Source organism: Neoarius graeffei, chromosome 17 (genome assembly GCF_027579695.1).
Source record: "Neoarius graeffei isolate fNeoGra1 chromosome 17, fNeoGra1.pri, whole genome shotgun sequence".
In the NCBI taxonomy this organism is placed as follows: domain Eukaryota; kingdom Metazoa; phylum Chordata; class Actinopteri; order Siluriformes; family Ariidae; genus Neoarius; species Neoarius graeffei.
Genome location: NC_083585.1, coordinates 56,175,686 through 56,197,196, shown reverse-complemented (window position 1 = coordinate 56,197,196; position 21,511 = coordinate 56,175,686). Strand labels below are relative to the sequence as shown.

The 21,511-nt window shown below is 41.7% G+C and overlaps 1 protein-coding gene across 1 annotated transcript in view; it reads left to right on the top strand.

The window, feature by feature from the left end:
• Positions 1-8,395: 8,395 nt before the first annotated feature.
• LOC132864783 (sialate:O-sulfotransferase 1) overlaps positions 8,396-21,511 on the top strand; it is a 63,742-nt gene continuing 50,626 nt past the window's right edge. Inside the window, exons 1-2 of the mRNA XM_060898203.1 lie at positions 8,396-8,801; positions 10,170-10,284. Of these exons, the coding sequence (XP_060754186.1) occupies positions 8,396-8,801; positions 10,170-10,284 (521 nt within the window). The remainder of the gene's footprint in view (positions 8,802-10,169; positions 10,285-21,511) is intronic.

The following is a 21,511-nucleotide window of genomic DNA, read 5'->3' as shown; positions in this document are numbered from 1 at the left end:
CCACTCGTCCAGTCGGCGAAGCAGCAAGATTTCTCACTCGTCCTGACCGTAACCTTTTTATTCCTATGTATTTACGAGCTCAATGAAAGGAAAGTGATTCACAAAGTTTATCAAAAAGCAGATGTAGTTCAGATTATCATTCTACTTTAATGATTTATAATTCTTCAATAAAGCTCTAGCGTTAACTGTAACAATAAACAGAAACTATCCAAAGCCCCATTATGGTATGTGTGTTGTTTTTGTTCGAACTCATGACCTGATCTGCAGTTTTAAGAGTTAGACTCACCCAAATTCAAAGCTTCTGGAGGAAATAAGGTTAAATCTTGATTAATCCACTAAAACCTGAAGTATAAATTCATTTAAAGAAAAGAAAACAAGTTGAACATGATAAGGGGGACAGAATCACGTTGTGAAAAAAAAAAAAAACAAGCTGTAAGTGAGTTCGACACTGTCGTAAAAATTTCCCCGAAATATTTAAATAATATCAGCTGGCGTTGAGTGGTATCTCATCTCATTATCTCTAGCCACTTAATCCTTCTACAGGGTCGCAGGCAAGCTGGAGCCTATCCCAGCTGACTACGGGCGAAAGGCGGGGTACACCCTGGACAAGTCGCCAGGTCATCACAGGGCTGACACATAGACACAGACAACCATTCACACTCACATTCACACCTACGCTCAATTTAGAGTCACCAGTTAACCTAACCTGCATGTCTTTGGACTGTGGGGGAAACCGGAGCACCCGGAGGAAACCCACGCGGACACGGGGAGAACATGCAAACTCCACACAGAAAGGCCCTCGCCGGCCCCGGGGCTCAAACCCAGGACCTTCTTGCTGTGAGGCGACAGCGCTAACCACTACACCACCGTGCCGCCCGCGTTGAGTGGTATATCAGATATATTGCATTCAGCTAGCATGATGCTGAACGACTTGAAGACGAGTAGCTGAATGGAATATATCTGATATACCATGAAAAAACCAAACAATATTATTATTATTATTATTATTATTATAATACATACACATTCCTCTCGGGTGTTCAACGCATCTTTCTCTTTCAAAATTCTCTCAACATCTGACGTATTTAACAAAGCAAACCTGGCAGCCATGTTTGTTCACATATTGTCACAGTCGCTCGCTAGTGCAGAAGTTTTACGTCTCTGACGTGTGACGTCATGTTGTCTTGACAACCATGCAATATCGTAGACCATATTCAACGCTCATTCTCCATTGGGTAGAGTGGTGTAATACATGTAGGATAAGCGATATGCTAACAATATTGCATGCTATCAAACCAAAGGAATGAAACCTGCTAGAACATGTTTTTTTTTGTCCATGGAAAAAGTGTCCTGTATGTGTAATATTTTATGATGTGTTAATGTGAACCATACAAAAGAAAAATACAATGAACGTCCAAATGAAATGAAGATTCACCACAGATATTTATTTTATTGAGGTGTTTGATCGCCATTTCTCCAATTTCAATGATGTCTAATAATCTATAATTATACATTACGCCGTGGTTATTTTTATACACTCTCTCTCACACACATACACACACACACACACACACACACACACACACACACACACACACCTGCTGTACTCAGCTTCCCCAGAATTTCGTCAACAGTAACACAGCCGGATCACTGAGGGGATCGAACTCGTTTTGTTGGAACTTTATTGATGTAACTCTTGAATAATTATTATAAAAATGGTGACTTTCAACAAATATTCAACTTGTCCTGTCAGACAGGCAGATGTGGATTTGACTCATCCGGACCAAACATTTGGTTGTCCCGGACAGTCGGACTACCGTTAATGTTGAGCCCCTGGATAATAATAATAATAATAATAATAATAATAATAATAATAATAATAGTCTTATTCAGCGTTTATCATTTCTGATGTCAAGCACACTGTACACAAGTCAAATAAACGGGTTTTCTCGAGACAAGGTTATGTCACTGTCATAAGAGTGTTATGACACTGCTTGCATTACATTGTCATGACAAATGGCTTTGTAACTCTGTGTACTGCTGACATTTCACAGTTACTTCATATTAAAGTGCATTCTGGACACTTATCCAGGTTACATCTCAGTTACATGCAGTTTCATATGATTAAACCACAGCGCTGTCGAATCTTGGATTCTGGATTCTGATTGGTCAGAAGGTGTTGAGACATTTTCTAGAAGAGCAGCATCACTGCAAATCTGTTTTATATTGATGCACTCATTTTCATCAGTTATTATTTTTGTATAGTTTATAAACATTCATGGAAGGAGTCTCCAGTCTCAGCACTTTGTAACTTTAAAGGAGAACTGAAGTCATTTTTAAACTTGCTTTATTTCTTAATTAACGTGTTATTCAATTGCGTTTTCAGTTTTAGTAACCTTATATCGTGACTCGTGTTGTAATTAATTGCAATTAAATATTATACTTATCGGCCTATTCGGTTTTTAGCCATGTTGAATTTAGTTCGTTTGGTCCACGGCAGGTGTCGCTTATCCACGCGATCTTCTCGAGACTTGTGCAAGACTTCGAAATGTGAAGTGTCAGCCAGGTGTCAGCGCCGCCATTTTGAAAACTGTTTTCCAAACGAAATATTGCACCAAAACGAGTTTAAATGACGATTACTGCCTACTTTTTTCAAACTTTCCTGATTGCTATTCTGCTATGATTGCTATATTGCTATGATTTCCTGACTGGCACCAGCTTGTAAAGTAGCCTCTTTCAACCTGGATTACGATCATTGTAAAAGGCAAGAGAAAGCCTGTTTTGTGGATACGATTTCTGGATACGATCTTATTGATTATATGACTGGTTATTATTAGAGTGTTTTGTCAATTGTGTGTTTGTAAAAACAAAGAATAGAATAGTTTAGACTGAACTGCTTTGAAGATATGAGACCCCATCCGAGAACCAAATTGAACAGACAGGGCTTTCATGATTTTCGACTCGGTACCATCAATACAAGAACATGCAAATGTGAACTCAAGCTTGCTGACTGTGTTATTCAATTCAAGACTCTATCTCATGACATAACCTGTATGCAGGAAGTGAGACAAAAAGGAGAAGGAGAAATTTGTTTCAGTGACCCAGTACTTGACGGCTGGACGATAATCTAGAATGGTATGAAAACGGCTAAGGCAGGTGTTGCGATAGTACTAGCACCCCATGTGAGACTACTGGATGTAAACCACGTGGTTGAAGGAAGAATGACAATGGTACGCGTCACTGTGTGTGGTGTGAAGTTATCTATTATAAACTGCTACTTCCCAACTGAACAATACGCAGAATCAACGAAGCAATCATTCTATCAAACCCTCCAGAAACTAGTACATAAATGTAAGAACGAACATCCCTCCTTCAAAGTTATAGTCGCTGGAGATTTTAACGCCATGATTGCGACATGAATAGATGGCGCGGTGTTGGCCCATTCAATGACAACAACCCAACGAGCTTTAATGGATTACGCCTGATAGAAACAGCTGAAAGTGAAGATCTAGTCTTGCTAAACATGATGTTTGCAACTAAATCTGATGAACACCGATGGTCATTTGTGTCGAACCTTGGCTATAAGCGCAGGCTAGATTACATCCTGTCAGATTGGTATGTGAAATGATCAACCACGAACTGTCGAGTCTACCCGATGCAAAGTCAAGTCTTCGACTCTGATCATCGCATTGTGGTTATGACTGCTGCATTCCCAACTCGGAGACAAGTACACAAGATCTTTCGAAAATCCAGACTTCCTCTCACACGTCCGGATATGAATAAATTGAGGGATGACTTGAAGATTCAAGGACAGTATAGTGCAAAATTAGACTCTTTGCTGTTGGGACATGGTGAAGATAGTACCGAAATAGATACAGTAGAAGAAAGGATGACTGAGGCAATCATAGAGGCATCCCAAGAAATAATACCATCAAAAAGTAAAAGAGAGCTGAATAAGCCATGGACGAACTCAGTATACCAAGACCTCACACGGAAATATTGGGCTGAAAAGGACCCCAACAAAAGAAAGATCCTATACTATGAGACAAGAAAGATGCGAACAGAGTTGAAGGACAATTATTTCCAAACTAAGGCGGACTTACTGAATGCTGCAAGTGAAGAAAGAGACATAGAACAAGAGTTTCATTTGATGAAGGAGTATACATCTCTAACATGGCTCAATAGACCATTGGTCCCAATGCGTAGGTTGGAGGAGCATTTCTCTACGCACTTCAGCGATCGTGGGTATGAACCACAGCCCGAACTGGAACATCCGGAGAATTACCCATACATACTGCCACCAGATGATGCTCCGAAAATAGATGACTCAGTACCAGAGTGAGGAGAAATAGAACACAGTATCAAGAAACTTAAGAATGGCAAATGTCAAGGAACAGATAAAATATATGCTGAACAACTGAAATATTCGCAATCATCAGGTCTTCTTAACTTTATGGTACTACTCATCAGCCTGATTTGGTCTTGTGCTCAAGTTCCAGCAAAGTGGCTAACAGCTAGTATTACTTGCCTATACAAGAAGGGTTTAAGATCACTGGGAGAGAATTACAGAGGGCTCAGTATAATAGCCACGATATCCAAAGTCTCGTCTCATCTCATCTCATCTCATTATCTCTAGCCGCTTTATCCTGTTCTACAGGGTCGCAGGCAAGCCGGAGCCTATCCCAGCTGACTACGGGCGAAAGGCGGGGTACACCCTGGACAAGTCGCCAGGTCATCACAGGGCTGACACATAGACACAGACAACCATTCACACTCACATTCACACCTACGGTCAATTTAGAGTCACCAGTTAACCTAACCTGCATGTCTTTGGACTGTGGGGGAAACCGGAGCACCCGGAGGAAACCCACGCGGACACGGGGAGAACATGCAAACTCCGCACAGAAAGGCCCTCGCCGGCCACGGGGCTCGAACCCGGATATCCAAAGTCCTGTCTGGAATAGTTGTTGAAAGAATAAGGGAAACCTATGAGTACATCCTCCTGCAATCACAGTTTGGCTTTAGAGCAAACAGGTCAACTACAGATGCAATATATATACTACGCCAGCTACTTGAAAACACAAAGAGATCAAAGGAACCAGTGTACATAGCATTTGTGGACCTCAAAGCAGCATACGACTGGATACCAAGGGATGCCTTATTTAAGTGTCTGAAGATCAGACTAAAATCCCCCCATGTAGTATCCACACTGCATGCACTGTACACCGGCACAAAAGCGTTTGTGAAAGGAAGTAAGCATCTCTTCGACACACTGGTAGGATGTCGCCAAGGCGCACTTGAGTCCCCTGTCCTATTCAATATCTATATGGACTTTGTAGTCAGGGTAGCACGAAATGAAGTACTAAGGGATTGCCCAGGTGCAGGTGTAAACGTTACATACTGCATTCCCAATGAAGTATCACCACGGGAATACCGCTCAGAGGCCCCAGCACGTGGAACTACCCAGATTACCGAATTGCTGTATGCTGATGATGAGGCGATTTTTGCAAACTCAATAGATGAACTAAAGAACACCCTAGAGATTTACGATCGAACCTTTGCACGCTTCGGCTTGAAAATGTCTTATGTAAAAACAGAAACTATGGCCTTCAACGTAAATGAGGAAATAAAGAGCCAGGCAAGTCTGCTCACCATTGATGGTAACAAAATTAAGAATGTAAGGGTTTTTAAATACCTCGGGTATACAATTACCAACGATGAAGAAAAGACGTCTCGTTTCCTATTTGCAAGAATTGGAGCGGCCTACCAGAAATGGAATGAGCTAAAACATATCCTCACAGATAAGCGAGTCAAACTATCAACTCGAGTCAGATTCCTCACCACGTGCATGCGATCTCGCCTTCTATATAATATACAGGCATGTGCACTGACTGAAAAAGAGTTGGATATAGTGGAAGTGATCTGGAACAGATTTCTAAGGAAAATGGTCAAGGGTGGGTTTCAACGCATCAATGCTCCCACAAGAGAAAAGCAAGTGACCGATGACAGTGAACTAGATTGGAGATACAAAATTTCCAATGAAAAACTGAGGGAACTTACAAACACTCCTATCCACATCTTCTGTCAACGCCAGTATTTGAAATACCTAGCCCATGTTTGCAGGTTACAAAACTGGGCCATACAAAAGCAAGTTCTTTTTGATTGTAGAACACCGACCAAAGTCTGGACTAAGGTCGAAAAGTTGCTTGGGGTGGATAGGACACAGGCTAGGCGATGTATGATGGACAAAACAAGGCTTATGCAACTGATGGATGTTAGACTACCCCCATCAGGAGCGCCCCAAGGCCAGTAATGTGCCAAGAGGGAAATATGATGATGATGATGATGATGCTATCAAAACAAACAAAACTTCCGGCTTGATTACGTCAGCATTTGAAAGAGGGTGCGCGCGTCTTTTGACAACGTCGGCAGATGTCGGTCACTTTGATTTCCGCTGTACATTTTACTTCCGTCCTACGATGTCTCGCGCAGGTCTCAACGAATCTCGTTTATGACCATTGCTTTGACATATGGACTGATATATTACAGAGCATATTTCAAACACTCAGAACTTGCTATAGCAGCGACAAAATAGCAATCAAAAATGCATTCCTATATTTAATAAAATGAGGTAAATAGAATTTTGATAATAAAACATTTGCCTTCAGTTATTCTTTAAATTTGCCAAACTGAGAGCTGAGTTTTACGCTTGGAGGTTATGTTTTAACATGACAAACTGCATTCTTTGTTTTATTTACTCAAAAGATAGACAGAAGATAAGAAAACTAACCTCAATGAGGCTGTAGCTCATACCGGCCACTGTTGTTGGGTGTGAGTTTGAAATCTGATCAATCCTGTAGGTGGAGTAGCGATTTTTGTGAAATTGTATATGACCCCTGTGTAGCCGCATCCATGGCAGGTGGCGCCACCTGGTGAACAATTCTTGTTGGAATATGTCTTTAGAGTCTTCTGGGTGAGTTTCAGTGAAAACGTCCTTGCAGTTTACAAACAGTAGTGTTTGGTGTGATGAGTCACGCAAAATTTTCAGACACCCATAAAATGTTAAATATGACAGGTGGCACTACCGTCTTGACAACTTTTATACACACCAACCTGGGGAACATTCCATACATGTTTGATCAAAATCTGATCACTCCTGTAGGAGGAGTAGAGTAGCAATTTTCATGAAATTGCACGTGACCCTTCTGTAGCTGCATCCATGGCAGGTGGCGCCATCTGGTGAGCAACTCTTGTTGGACTATGTCTTGAGAGTCTTCTGGGTGAGCATCAGTGAAAACGTCCCAGCAGTTTATGAAGAGTAGCATTTAAAGTGACGGGTCACCCAGAAATTTCAAACGCCCATAAAATTGTGAATATGACAGGTGGTGCTACCATCTTGACGACTTTTATGGACACCCACCTGAGGAACATTGTACGTATGTGAGTGTGATTGAAATCTGATCAAGCTTGTAGAAGGAGTAGTGATTTTTGTAAATTGTGGATGGACGACAACGACGACGACGGATGAGCTAATAAATGGATATAAAACAAATGTTTCCAGTTGTGCTGTTAGAGGAAAAGGAGTAACTTTGTTTGAAGTGGTAACTCTTCAGTCTTCATTATGTCACATTCACATCATGTCGCTGATTATTTTCCTTGAACTGCATGACACTAAATGATTGATTAATAAAACCTATGATAAAATATGCTGTATTGTATATTGGCTCGATTTACATTGACACCAAAATGTCACTTATTTTCAACGTTTTGTCAACTGTATATAAAATCTCCCAAAAAGCTGTTGAAGGCTGTTGGAACCAAAGCTGTCTAAAAGGTCTACAAGTTTGTATCTGATGTCCAAAAGGCCTCAAGTATAGGTTTTATGTAGCACTAAGAACACCATCTTTGGATCAAATCTTCCAGACTAATAGACTCGATCCAGCTGTGCTAGGCTAACAGCAGGGGGATGAATCAGTGTTAGATAAGAGTATAGAGAAGGACACTGGTGTCAGCTCAGCCAAGAAAACTTCGCTTCTCTTTAATGGAGACGTATAACCTGTAAGACCCTCCGCACACCTGATCCATAATTTCCATCCGCTCTCCAACCTTCAGATTTATCACCAGGGATAAAAAAGAGAACGATGTGCCTCGACTTGTATCTAACTGCTTTCTATTTTCACTTCAGGTTCCCAGAGGTTTCTTCTGTGTACGAAGGTGACAAGTGATGGAGCACAGCTTCGGAGCGTTTATTGAAATTCAGTGCAAGTGAAGGTTAACTCAGAAAAAAAGAAAAAAGTGAAGTCACAAGGATGTAAATAACTATTCCCCAAGGAAGTATAAATATTAGATTTTTTTTTTTTACGCTCTTGCAATGACATTCTGAACCTGAGACACAATGGCAAAGCCGTTCTACAGACTTCAACGCTTCTTGCGGCGGACTCAGTTGCTTTTTCTCTTCCTGGGTGTGGCTTACATCATGGCAGGAAGTGTCCTCTTGCTGCAGAGATCAGGACTGGTGGTTTCTCAGCGTGGTAGCTTGCTCCCTCCACCCTCGCTGCCTTCACCTCCACGAGCACTCGAGGCTCCTGCTTTCAGGACTGGGCATATTGTGATGGCTTCACAGTTGGGGAGAAATATGTATCAGGCTGGTCAGGCAGATGATGGGAGAGAAGCACAATGGCTGATGTCACGGAACCAAGAGATCCGGCATCTTCGGCGGCGCTGGTTCCACAGTCTGATGTCAGAGCAGGACACGAACAGGGTGGAGAGAGTTACTCCGAAGAGGAAAGTCATGCACAAAGGTAACTTTAACGATCGATGTTTGGATTTGGATTGGTGAAATTACTACGAACAAATTTATTTGTAAATCGTTCACTGGAGCACTGAGACGAGAAATGTCATAGGCTTGGAAATCTACGGTACTTCGTTACTCTTCCTATGAGCACGTTGGGGTTTGTGTCAATTTTTTAAGAAGATTCACTGTTTAAGGAGACAATTTGATATCCAGATTACATTATCACTTATTTATTTCAATTCCACACACCAATTTTAAAGAATGTTTTGTGAAACTCACTTGTTTCATATTAGCGACTTGAAAGAAAGCAATAAGACGAGCATTTCAAGTCAAACAAAAGTAATGGCGCCCTATAAAAGGAGGGAAAGAAACACAAGTGTGTGTGTCTTTGCTCATTGAAGTGCTGCATTTTAAGTGATATCGCCAAGAAAATGATTTAAAGCTAGATGGCCTTTCGATTTCATAAAATCTGTGAAATTTAATTCCCTCTGAAATGTGGTCATTGTGATATATGTTTATTTCTGTAATATCTCACAAAATATCAGGCCATTCTGTGGCTGGGAAGTTATTTAATTTGAGGGGATTAAAGCAAATAATGTGCATGAAATCGCTCGCTTCGCGCAGTCAAGCAGACAGAGGAAGTCCGTGTGCGCATGCGCAGGTTTACCTTCTTCTTCTTCTTCTTTTGGGTTTTACGGCAGCTGGCATCCACCGTGTTGCATTACTGCCATCTACAGGTTTACCTTTGAGCGTGCACTGACAGTTCCATCATTCTGACGCTAAACGAACAGCTGATCACATCGAGGTGCTCACTGAGCGCCCATATTTATTAGTTTGGTCCTGCGTTTCCTTTCCTTCGTATATAACATCACGTCTTTTCTTCTCACTTTCTTTCCGTTACTGTAGTCGGTCTTTCACGTTTCATTCGCACACTCACGTCCGCCATTTTTCTCTCTTGTTTCAAATTTGTATCCCACAATGCCTTGCGCAAACAGGGAAAGCCCACCACGGGATGCATGATGCAGGATCTTGAATTGGGTCACGGTGAAGCTGGAAAAAATAGCAGAGAATTTAGGGCCACGTGGCTCTAAATTAATTAATTGCTCTAATTAAAAAAATGAATAAAATTGGAAGTCTGTGATTCGAATTCAGTAGCTTTTGGTCCACTAAACAAAAATGATTGGGTATCGGGGAAAATTCTTTTTATGACCTACACTTGAAAATTCTGAAAGGCAGTATACCTTTAAACCAAGCCCAAAGATAGTAACAGAAGAAATAAGTTTTATATATATATATATATATATATATATGTGTGTGTGTGTGTGTGTGTGTGTGTGTGTGTGTATAATTTTTTTTATTTGTGTCTTCTCTCAAGGAACCTACATTGGATGTTTTTTGGATGATGCTAAAGACCGAACCCTGAAAGGCATGGTGTTCTATGATTTCCGCAAAATGACCAGCACGTTATGTCAAGACACGTGCACAGAGAGGTACCCGAAGTTTCCATACAAATTTTGGAACCAATTAAAAAAAAAAAAACATTATCTGTGATGGTAGTTACCTGTAATAGCATTCATCAAAGTGAGCAGACTTACCGGTACTCTTTAGGCTCCTTTCAGATATGCCACACTTTTCTCAGTCACCAGTACACAATTTTTTTTTTTAATGTAATCCAATGAGATGGAGCCCTGAGGGCTGTGTGTGTGTGTGTGTGTGTGTGTATAAAGAGGCTGTTTTTAACAGGAGCTGTTGCTGTTGGTGCTTTCTGGACTTTATAGAAAAGTCCAGAAGAGTGAGGAAAAACGCAAATAACAGTGTCAGTAAAAGTCCTGGTTCGTCTTGTTATTGAGTGAATATGACGAGGGTTAGTGCTTTGTCTGTAAACGCCAACCTGTAACTACCTAAGCTGCAAGACTGTATTATTGTATTAGCTAGTGAGTTACAACCCCAATTCCAAAAAAGTTGGCATGCTGTGTAAACTGTAAATAAAAACAGAATGTGATCATTTGCAAATCAAGGAAACCCTATATTTAATTGAAAATAGTCCAAAGACAACTTATCAATGTTGAAATTGAGATTTTATTGCTTTTTGAAAAATACATACTCATTTTGAATTTGATGCCAGTAACACACTTCAAAGAAGTTGGGACAGGGGCATGTTTACCATTGTGTTGCATCACCTCTACTTTTAACAACACTCTGTAAACGTCTGGGAACTGAGGAGACCACTTGCTGTAATTTTGAAAGAGAAATGTTGCCCCATTCTTGCCTGATATACAGTTTCAGTTGCTCAACAGTTCGGGGTCTCATTTGTCATATTTTGCGCTTCCTAATGTGCCAAATGTTTTAAATGGGAGACAGGTCTGGACTGCTGACAGGCCAGTTTAGCACCTGGACTCTTTTACGACAGAGCTATGCAGTTTTAATATGTGCAGAAAGCGGTTTGGCATTGTCTTGCTGAAAGACAGAAGGCCTTCCCTGAAAAAGATTTAGTCTGGATGGCAGCATATTGCTCTGAAACGTGTTTATATCATTCAGCATTAATGATGCCTTCCCAGATGTACAAGCTCCCCATGTCATGTGCACTAATGCACCCTCATACCATCACAGATGCTGGCTTTTGAATTGTGCACTGATAACAAGCCGGATGGTCCCTCTCCTCTTTAGCCTGGAGGACGTGGTGTCCATGATTTCTAAAAATAATTTCTACTTTTGATTCGTCAGACCTCGGGGCAATTTTCTACTTCGCTTCAGTCCATCGTAAAAGAGCTCGGGCCCAGAGAAGGTGGCAGTGTTTCTGGATATTGTTTATATCTGGTTTTAACTTGCATTTGTGGATGCAGTAATAAACTGTTTTCACAGACGATGGTTTTCTGAAGTGTTCCTGAACCCATACAGTGATTTCCACTCCAGACACGTGTCTGCTTTTAATGCAGTGTCAACTGAGGGCCTGAAGATCACAGGCATCCAATGTCAGTTTTCAGCCTTGTCTCTTGCATACAGAGATTTCTCCAGATTCTCTAACTCTTTTAATGATATTATGGACCATGGATGATGTGATCCCCAAATTCTTTGCAATTTTACATTGAGGAATGTTAATCTTAAATTGTTGCACTGTTTGCCCACGCAGTCTTTCACAGAGCGGTGAACCCCTCCCCATCTTTACTTCTGAGAGACTCCGCCTCTCTGGGATGCTCTTTTTATATCCAATCTTGTTACTGACCTGTTGCCAATTAACCCAATTTTTTTTCAGCATTACACAACTTTTTCAGTCTTTTGTTGCCCCTGTCCCAACTTTTTTGAAATGTGTTACTGACATCAAATTCATAATGAGCATATATTTTTTGAAAGACAATAAACTTTCTCACTTTCAACATTTGATATGTTGTCTTTGTACTATTTTCAATGAAAGATCGGGTTTCCATGATTTGCGAGTCTTCACATTCTGTTTTCATTTACAGTTTGCACAGCGTCCCAACTTTTTGGGAATTGGGGTTGTATATTTGATCCGAAAACCTGATTTTGGTAACTTTTCTCATGCTGACATTCGAGGTGGCTTCCAGTAGGGTGCATCAGTTGCCCCCTAAAAATGAAAAGTTCCTCCGATCATGATGCATTTTTGTTTTTATGTTCCTTTTGGTAAGAAAACACACTGGGTGAAATATTTTGACAAAATTCAAAAGTTTAATGGTGGCACCAGGAGCTCAAAGTTATGGAAAAAGCTGCTATTTTATGACTTTTATGACAAAATTTCGATCACTTTTCATGAAACATTACGGCACCTTATAGAGTATACCAAATACCTTAGATACACGTTTTTAGTACATATTCTAAATATATTATCAAGCACAGTTTGAGTTTTAGCTGTTCATTGAATCATTGTTCAACTACTTTTAAACAATACAAATGAATCACATTCATGCTTCTCAATCCGTTGCAAAGGTTCTTAACATGATCTCTGGCTCACAAGAAATCAATAAATGGAGTCCAACATTGTGATTCAAACCTTACGCGAAAACATAAAATAAGCGTTTTTTTGGCAAAAAATGAACCTCATGGTGCCACCATTAGACTTTTGAATATGGTCAAAAATTTTTACAAGATGTTTTTATTGGTGAAAAGGAACACCCGAACAAAAATGCATCAGATTTTATGAAAGTGAGGGCAACTGATGCGCCCTAGCTTCCAGCATGGAAATAAAATATAGTTCAGGATCTGAATCAGTGCAGGATATGCAACCTTTACTGATTTTACGCAGGAGATCCAGATTTTTATATCAGACGATGCTCGTGTGAATTATCTCTCAAAAATATTGTCTGCTAAAATGCAAGTTAAATCCAAGTACTGTCCGAGCTTCAAATATACAACTAATCCTGCCTTAAGGGAGCCGTAGTCGTTAAGCTAAATATTGTCGGAACTGACCTTCAAGATATTGACACAAAATTGCAGATTATAGACTCAGTTATCTGGCATATATATTTCATTCACAGAAAAAAAAAAGAAAAAAAACCCGACACACATTAACAATCATTACAATTAATTACACTGCAGTTCATGCATTATATAGAAGTCAGTGATTAGCATGAAGGGTTAGCTTGGCACGAGTGCGATTTTCACTCTGAGGATATTGGCAGTCTGGGATTCAGTGGGATATATTTGCTTTGGCTGAATGTCATTTCGAAAGTTTTATGCAAGTATAAGCAGTAAGCAGTGTGTATAAACCAGTTAGTGCGTCTGGCCTGAGTCAGTATTGCAGTGTTTTAGGAATCAATGAGCTCTAACAAGAGTGAGAAAAAAAAAAAAGACAGTTCACACACACACTGCCTGGAAAGGCCGATTCATCAAGTTCACTCAACTGAATTATTCACACACTCACTGGCCACTTTAATAGGAACTTGTTCTTGATTCGAAGGTTCCTGTTCTTGGCTGCAGGAGTGGAACACAGTGTGGTCTCCTGCTGTTGCATGCTGAGATGCTTTTCTGCTCACCACGGTTGTAAAGAGTTGCTATGAGTTACTCTATCCTTCCTGGCCAAAAAGCTCAAACCAATCTGTCCATTTTTCTCTGACCCTCTCTTATCAACAAGGTGTTTGTTTCCACCCATAGAACTGTCACTTGCTTGATGTTTTTTGTTTTCCGCACCATTCTGTGTAAACTCTAGAGACTGTTGTGTGTGAAACCCCAGGAGATCAGCAGTTTCTGAAATACTCAAACCAGTCCATCTGGCTCAAACCAACACCCATACCACAGTGAAAGTCACACTTTGAGATCACAGTTTTTCCCATTCTGATGTTTAAACACTGTGAACATTAACTGAAGCTCTTGATTTGTATCTGCATGATTTGATGCACTGTGCTGCTGTCAAGGGATCGGCTGATTACAGAACTGCATAAACAGGGATCGAAACGGGCGGTCGCCCACTCGTCAGTGTGAGTTGGAAAGGGTACGGGCGACTAGTGACAACATGTACTCGACCGAGTGGGCGACTGGCTCGCCACGCTATATATATCAAACTACTCACTGCCTCGATGGTTTCTATCAACGATTCTCACCCATTTTAAGCAGAACTTGGTCTATTTTACCGTTTTTTACGATAATTTCAATAGATTTTATGAGACATTTGTCAAGTTGGCATAGACGCGGGCGCCGCCATATTGTTTACGTGCGCAGTATACACCGCTACATGCAGCATGGCTGCGCGAAGTTTCGTTTCTTCCCGTTCATTTTCGTTGCTGCCCGTGAAGACAAATGTAACTTGAACCTCTGTTGGTCAGATAGATTAGACCCCCGCGAAGTTTAAAAGTCCTTGGCTTGATATTTCTGACAGCTATCAAAACAAACGGATATCAGGTGATGAGAGGGAGTATGTGGCAGGAGATGTAGAGCCCCAGGAGAGACAGAATGAGGAGGTAGAAGATGAAGATGACGAGGAGGCGCAGCATGATGTGGTGTATGACCCGATAGATGATGATGATGATGATCTGGATGAGGGTTTCGAAGATTGTGATGATAATGAGATGGCTGAGGAAGAAGTTTATAGACAGTTGAAATTGATCACTCATGTATAATATGGTTGTATTATATGAATAAATTTATAAAATTGGCTTGAAATTTGTAATTATAAATACGGACCAGTGCTCCCAAATTCCCGTTTCGATCCCTGATAAAACAGCAGGTGTTTATCAGGGTGTTCCTTATAAAGTGGCCACCAGTGAGTGTATAAAGCACTTGGAGAAATGCCATGTGTGGCACAAACCCAACACCCTGAGAACACCATTCCTACAGTGAAGCATGGTGGTGGCACCATCATGCTGTGGGGATGTTTTTCATCTGCAGGGACAGGAAAGCTGGTCAGGACTGAAGGAAAGATGGATGGCACTAAATGCAGGGCGATTCTGTAGGAAAACCTGTTTGAGTCAGCCAGAGGTTTCAGGCTGGGATGAAGGTTCATGTTCCAGCAGGACAATGACCCTCAAAGTACTGCTAAAGCTACATTGGCGTGGTTTAAAGGGAAACATTTAAATGTCTTGGAATGGCCTAATCAAAGCCCAGACCTCAATCCAGTTGAGAATCTGTGGCATAACTTGAAGATTGCTGCACACCAACGCAACCCATCTAACTTGAAGGAGTTGGAGCAGTTTTGCCTTGAGGAATGGGCAAAAATCCCAGTGGCTAGATGTGCTAAGCTAATAGAGACATACCCCAAGAGACTTGCAGCTGTAATTACAGCAAAATGTGTCTCTACAAAGCACTGACTTTAGGGGGTGTGAATACCTATGCACACTCCAGATTTGTTTTTTCATCTTAATTATTGTACAAAAAAAAATACACAGTTTGCACCTTTAAAGTGGTAGGCATGTTGTGTAAATCAAATTGTGCTAACCCTCCAAAAATCCATTTTAATTCCAACTTGTAATGCAACAAAAGAGGACAAACACCAAGGGGGATGAATACTTTTGCAAGACGCTATCTATCTATCTATCTATCTATCTATCTATCTATCTATCTATCTATCTATCTATCTATCTATCTATCTTATATAATATACCATTTTTTATAATTATCTACAGTCATGTACAACAGTTTGCATCCCATTAGGACACAATAAACACATGAACGTAATTTACTGTGATGGCTTTGGTATCAATTTTATCACTTCCCATGTATTTCAGAATCCTGATATGAATAGTTTATTACCTTGAATACCAAAGGTTTGCTTTTACACACTAAATGGTCAAAAGTTATGGACAACTGATCATCACATCCATATGTTTTTTTTTTTTTCCCACATCTCATTCCAGATTTAGTCCTCCTTTACTGTTAGGCCAAAAAAAAAAAAAAAAGTGTGTTTCCGGTTACGTAGATTTCAAAACTAGGGTCGGTAGGCAGGCTTTTTTTTTTTGAATTTTTTTTTCAAGATGGCTGCCATAACCTATATTTAGACAGGAATAATTTCACAAAATATAATGAATTTCTTTGCAGGTCACCTGAGTTACCACCTTCTGATGAATCTGATGCAGCATGAGACACCTTTTAACGTGGAGCTCGTTGCCTTGGTAACGGTGCAGGAAAAAGACACAATATAACAAGCAAAGAGCACTTTTTCTCTCAGAGTTCCCTCTCCTCGAACAATGCTGATTTACATGGAAACGAAAGGAGCTATTCACAAAATTCTTTCACATTGAGCGCTTCAAGGCTCCCATGAACACATTAATGTAATTTTTTTTGTCCCTAGTGTAAAAAATGTGGACACTAGAGCGAGTTAAAAACAAGTGACTCTTCTGATTTTGCAGTAAAAGCGCTGCCACGTTTATAATGTGAGTCTATGGGAGAGCGCGGCTGTCCTCTCCTCACTTTCAGGCTTCTCATTCAAAAACTGTAAATCCTATCGCTCAGGTAGACACTTGTCTTGATTCACACAATGTGTGACTACAACTTTTGAGAAAATTGTGTGTGTAGAGTGAAAATTGTGGCTGAGAAAACAGTTTAAATGAGAAAGTTAGAGCTTTTTTTTCAAGCTGCCTACATTCTAAACTCCTGAGCGTCGCTGGTGTGTAACGCAATAGACACCCATTATAAAGCCTGAATTTCTGCAGATTTGCTCATGGTGTTTGATCTGTGACTGATCAAACAGTATAGAGCCTAGCAAAAAAGTTGAATGCCAGATCCACACAGGAAAATTTTGTCTACGTTTTAAAGTTTGAATCATGTCTCTAGGTGAAAGACAAAATAAGCGTTATCTCTGCTTCTGTTCCCTCCGACACACTACTGCCTCCGCCGAGCGCGCGCGCGCACACCGCATGTCGGGGCCGCGGATGAGTTACTCTCCCTTGGTCAACGAAGTCGGCGGGGAATTTGTGGTTATTATCGGTACAAACAGCGCGAATCACAACTTAAATGAGTGCGGTTCAGTTTAACATTATTGTCAGTCCGTTAGATAAACATTTAATTTTATTAAAATCGAAAATTAATATTTAGAGCCTGTGAGCCAGGGGTGTAGTGGGCGTGGTACGTGGGGGTACGCCGTCCACCCACTTCTCCCGAGGTGACAATTCCCCTGCTGGAAATTGTGAGAGGATGCAGTGCGCGAAGCAATTCGGTCACGCATGTTTGCTGGCCGTGAATGGGTGACCTGCTATGACGCTACAATGATTATGTGTGTGCTTGAGACAGCAGCCCCCCCCCCCCCCCCCGCTCCCTCACTTGCCCCAGTCGGCTGAGTCACACAAGATCTTGTCAGTTTTCTGCTGTTTTTTGCTCAGGAGCAGGCCTCGAACAACGACGAATAACTCGAAAACGAAAGCAGCTATTCACAAAATTCTTTCACAGTGAGCGCTACAAGGGTCTCCTGAATACACTGATGTAATTTTTTTTGTCTGTAGTGTTAAAAGTGAGGACACTAGAGCGAGTTAAAAATGAGTGACTTTTCTGTCACGCTAATAATGGGTGTCAATGAGGCCTCTCGGCTGCACTCTCCTCAGTTTGAGGCTTCTCATTCAAAAACTGTAAATCCTATCGGTTAGCTAGACACATTGTGTGAATCAGGACAAGTGTGACTACTACTTTTGAGAAAATCATATCTGTAGAGTGAAATTTGTGGCTGAAAACACAGTTTAAGCGAGAAAGTTTGAGCTATTTTTTCAAGCTCTCTACACTCTAACTAAACAAGCTCCACTGGTGTGTAACACAATAGACACCCATTCAAAAGCCGGAATTTCTCCCGGAACCCACATGGCGTTTGAGCCGGGACTGATCCGAAAGTGTAGAACCTAGCAGAAAAGTTGAATGCCAGATCCACAGAGGAGAAGTTTTCCTACGTTTTAGAGTTTGAATCACATCTCTAGGTGAAAGCATGCCAGAGCAGCGGATGTTTGAAAAAGTGCTTTTTTTTCAATTAATTCCATAGAAATGAATGGGGTGGAGCCGGCCCCCGCCTCCGCGGTGGGGGAATGGGGCGAGGGAGAGGAACAGAAGGAGAGAGAGAGAGGGGAGGGGAGAAGGGGAGACATCACGAATCGCATACCCCCACTTTAAAAATCTCCACTACACCACTGCTGTGGGCTACAAAAATAATAGTCATTAAAGTAGCTGGCTGGACTTAATTGTGTAGTCGGCTGTATGGCCGGCAGCCGGCGCTTGTGGAAAGCCCTGATTTTCCCAGTGAGTGACAAAAACTTCCGGTTCACGCGGTTGGGTTATATGTAAAAGTCGCGACTGGGAAAAAAACGAAAAAAAAGTTTAGGGTCGGGCGGTACGGATTAGGGTCGGTCGGGTAACCGGAAACACACATTTTTTTTTTTTTTGGCCTTATTGTGATAATACCCTCCACTCTTCTGGGAAGGCTTTCCACTAGATTCTGGAGCGTAGCTGTGGGGATTTATGGTTTCATGTTCAAAGGAGGCCTGGGGTGCACTCGGCGTTCCAGTTTATCCAAGAGGTGTTAAGTAGGTTTGAGATCAGGGCTCTGTGCAGGAGACTCGAGTTCTTCTCCACCAACCTTGGCAAACCATGTCTTCACAGAACTCACTTTGTGTAGCTTTAGCATCTTAAAGGAACCAGAAGAAACAGGTAGCCGTGAGCTTACCGTCTGCTACTGAACTGTTAATTTGCAGAAATGGAGTCAGAAAAGGATCGGTTTAGGTTGCTATAGAAATATATTGATGCTTGGTATTGACCTGAGGATTAGGGGACAGTTGCTCAGTTTAATGTCCACTGAACAAGAGATTGGTACGGCTGTGGATTCGATGGCCAGGTGGTATCCTGCAGACAGTTGCCACTACAAAGAGGCTTTGGGCTGCACTCCATACCCGAGAGAGACATTGAGACAGATGTTTAGTGCTGTGAGCTGGCCATTAACCAACTGTTAACCCTCTCCAGGCTCTGTCTGGCTTGCAGGAGTGGAGAGAGCAATAGTGCTATAAAAGAGCATCGCTAATCAGCCCCGAACAGCAGGGTTTTACACCGGGCCATGATTCATGACACGCTGATCTGTATATGTAGTATCCGTATGGACAACATATGTAATTTATTCAGACCTGGCAACCTCGAAGAGGAATAATGCATAGTCCTGATGAATAAATACCACATATTTATAGCAGTCCATTTGCAACATAGGCTGATATTGTTGTTCTGTTTTGTTTGGACTGGTTGATCAGTATCTGAGCACTAATATCAATTTCATCACTCTAATTATAATTATACTGTAATTACAATTAATTGTAAATTCATGTATTTGATCTTTTTTTTATATCCTTTGGATGAAAACTGAACGTGAACCAAAACTATTGATGCTTTTCTGACTATTTTCGATGGCATTCTTAATACATTTACATTGTTCCGCCAAAAGTATGTGGACACCTGACCATCTTGCCCATATTTGCGTATTCTCATCGTTCTGGTATCAGCCAAATGCATGGGCATAACATCAGAGATTAATACCTATTGTTTTGTGTCATCTATTCGTTGGAGACAGCAAATCAGGAAGCAGAGTTGGTTAGTAAGGATGAGGTGAGGGCAGCCATGAAAAGAATGAAGACTGGGAAAGCAGTCGGACCAGATGGCATCCCGATTGAGGCTTGGAGATGTTTGGGTGAGACGGCTGTGGAGTTCCTAACGAGATTGTTTAATAAGATCCTAGAGAATGAGAAAATGCCAAATGAATGGAGAGTGTGCTAGTCCCAATATACAAGAATAAGGGAGATGTATAGAGCTGCAGTAATTACAGAGGGATAAAATTGATGAGCCACACCATGAAGTTATGGGAAAGGGTATTGGAGGCGAGATTGAGAAGAGAGGTAGCAATCTGTGAACAGCAGTACGGGTTTATGCCAAGGAAGAGCACGTCGGATGCAATTTTTGCTTTAAGAACGTTAATGGAGAAGTACAGGGAAGGCCAGAGAAAGCTACATTGTGTGTTTGTAGACCTGGAGAAGGCATACGATAGAGTACTGAGAGATGAGTTATGGTATTGTATGAGAAAGTGTGGAATGAATGAGAAGTATATCAGAGTGGTGCGAGACATGTATGAGAACAGTGAAACAGCAGTGAGGTGTGCAGCTGGAACGACTGAATGGTTCAAGGTGAAGGTGGGACTCCATCAAGGATCTGCTTTGAGTCCTTTCTTGTTTGCCATAGTGATGGATAGCTTGACGGACGAAGAGAGGCAAGAGTCACCAAGGAACATGATGTTTGCGGATGATGTTGTGATCTGTGGTGAAAGTAGAAAAGAGGTTGAGTTGGGTTTGGAGAGATGGAGGTATGCATTGGAATGAAGAGGAATGAAGGTGAGCAGGAGCAAAACAGAATACATGCGCATCAATGAGAATGGGGATGAGAGTGCAGTGAAGATGCAAGGAGTAGACGTAAAGAAAGTTGGTGAATTCAAGTACCTGGGGTCAACTGTGCAGGAAAATGGGGGCTGCGATAGTGAGGTGAGAAAGAGAGTGCAGGCAGGGTGGAGCAGTTGGAGAAGGATTACGGGAGTCATTTGTGATCGGAAAGTCCCAGCAAAAGTGAAAAGTAAGATTTATAAGACAGTAGTGAGACCAACTGTGATGTATGGATTGGAGACCGTACCCTTAACGAAGAGACAGGAGGCAAAGTTGGAGGTGGCGGAGTTGAGGATGTTAAGGTTTGCGATGGGAGTGACGAGGTTGGGCAGGATAAGGAACAAGCACATTAGAGGGACAGCACATGTGGAGAGCTTGGGAATTAAGCTAAGAGAGATGAGACTGAGATGGTACGGGCACGGCGGCATGGTGGTGCAGTGGTTAGCACTGTCGCCTCACAGCAAGAAGGTCCAGGTTCGAGCCCCGTGGCCGGCGAGGGCCTTTCTGTGTGGAGTTTGCATGTTCTCCCCGTGTCCGCATGGGTTTCCTCCGGGTGCTCCGGTTTCCCCCACAGTCCAAAGACATGCAGGTTAGGTTAACTGGTGACTCTAAATTGACCGTAGGTGTGAATGTGAGTGTGAATGGTTGTCTGTGTCTATGTGTCAGCCCTGTGATGACCTGGCGACTTGCCCAGGGTGTACCCCGCCTTTCGCCCGTAGTCAGCTGGGATAGGCTCCAGCTCGCCCGCGACCCTGTAGAAGGATAAAGCAGCTAGAGATAATGAGATGAGATGAGATGGTACGGGCACATCCTGAGAAGAGATGCAGAGCATGTTGGAAGGAGAATGTTGAGGATGGAGCTGCCAGGCACACGAAAACAAGGAAGGCCA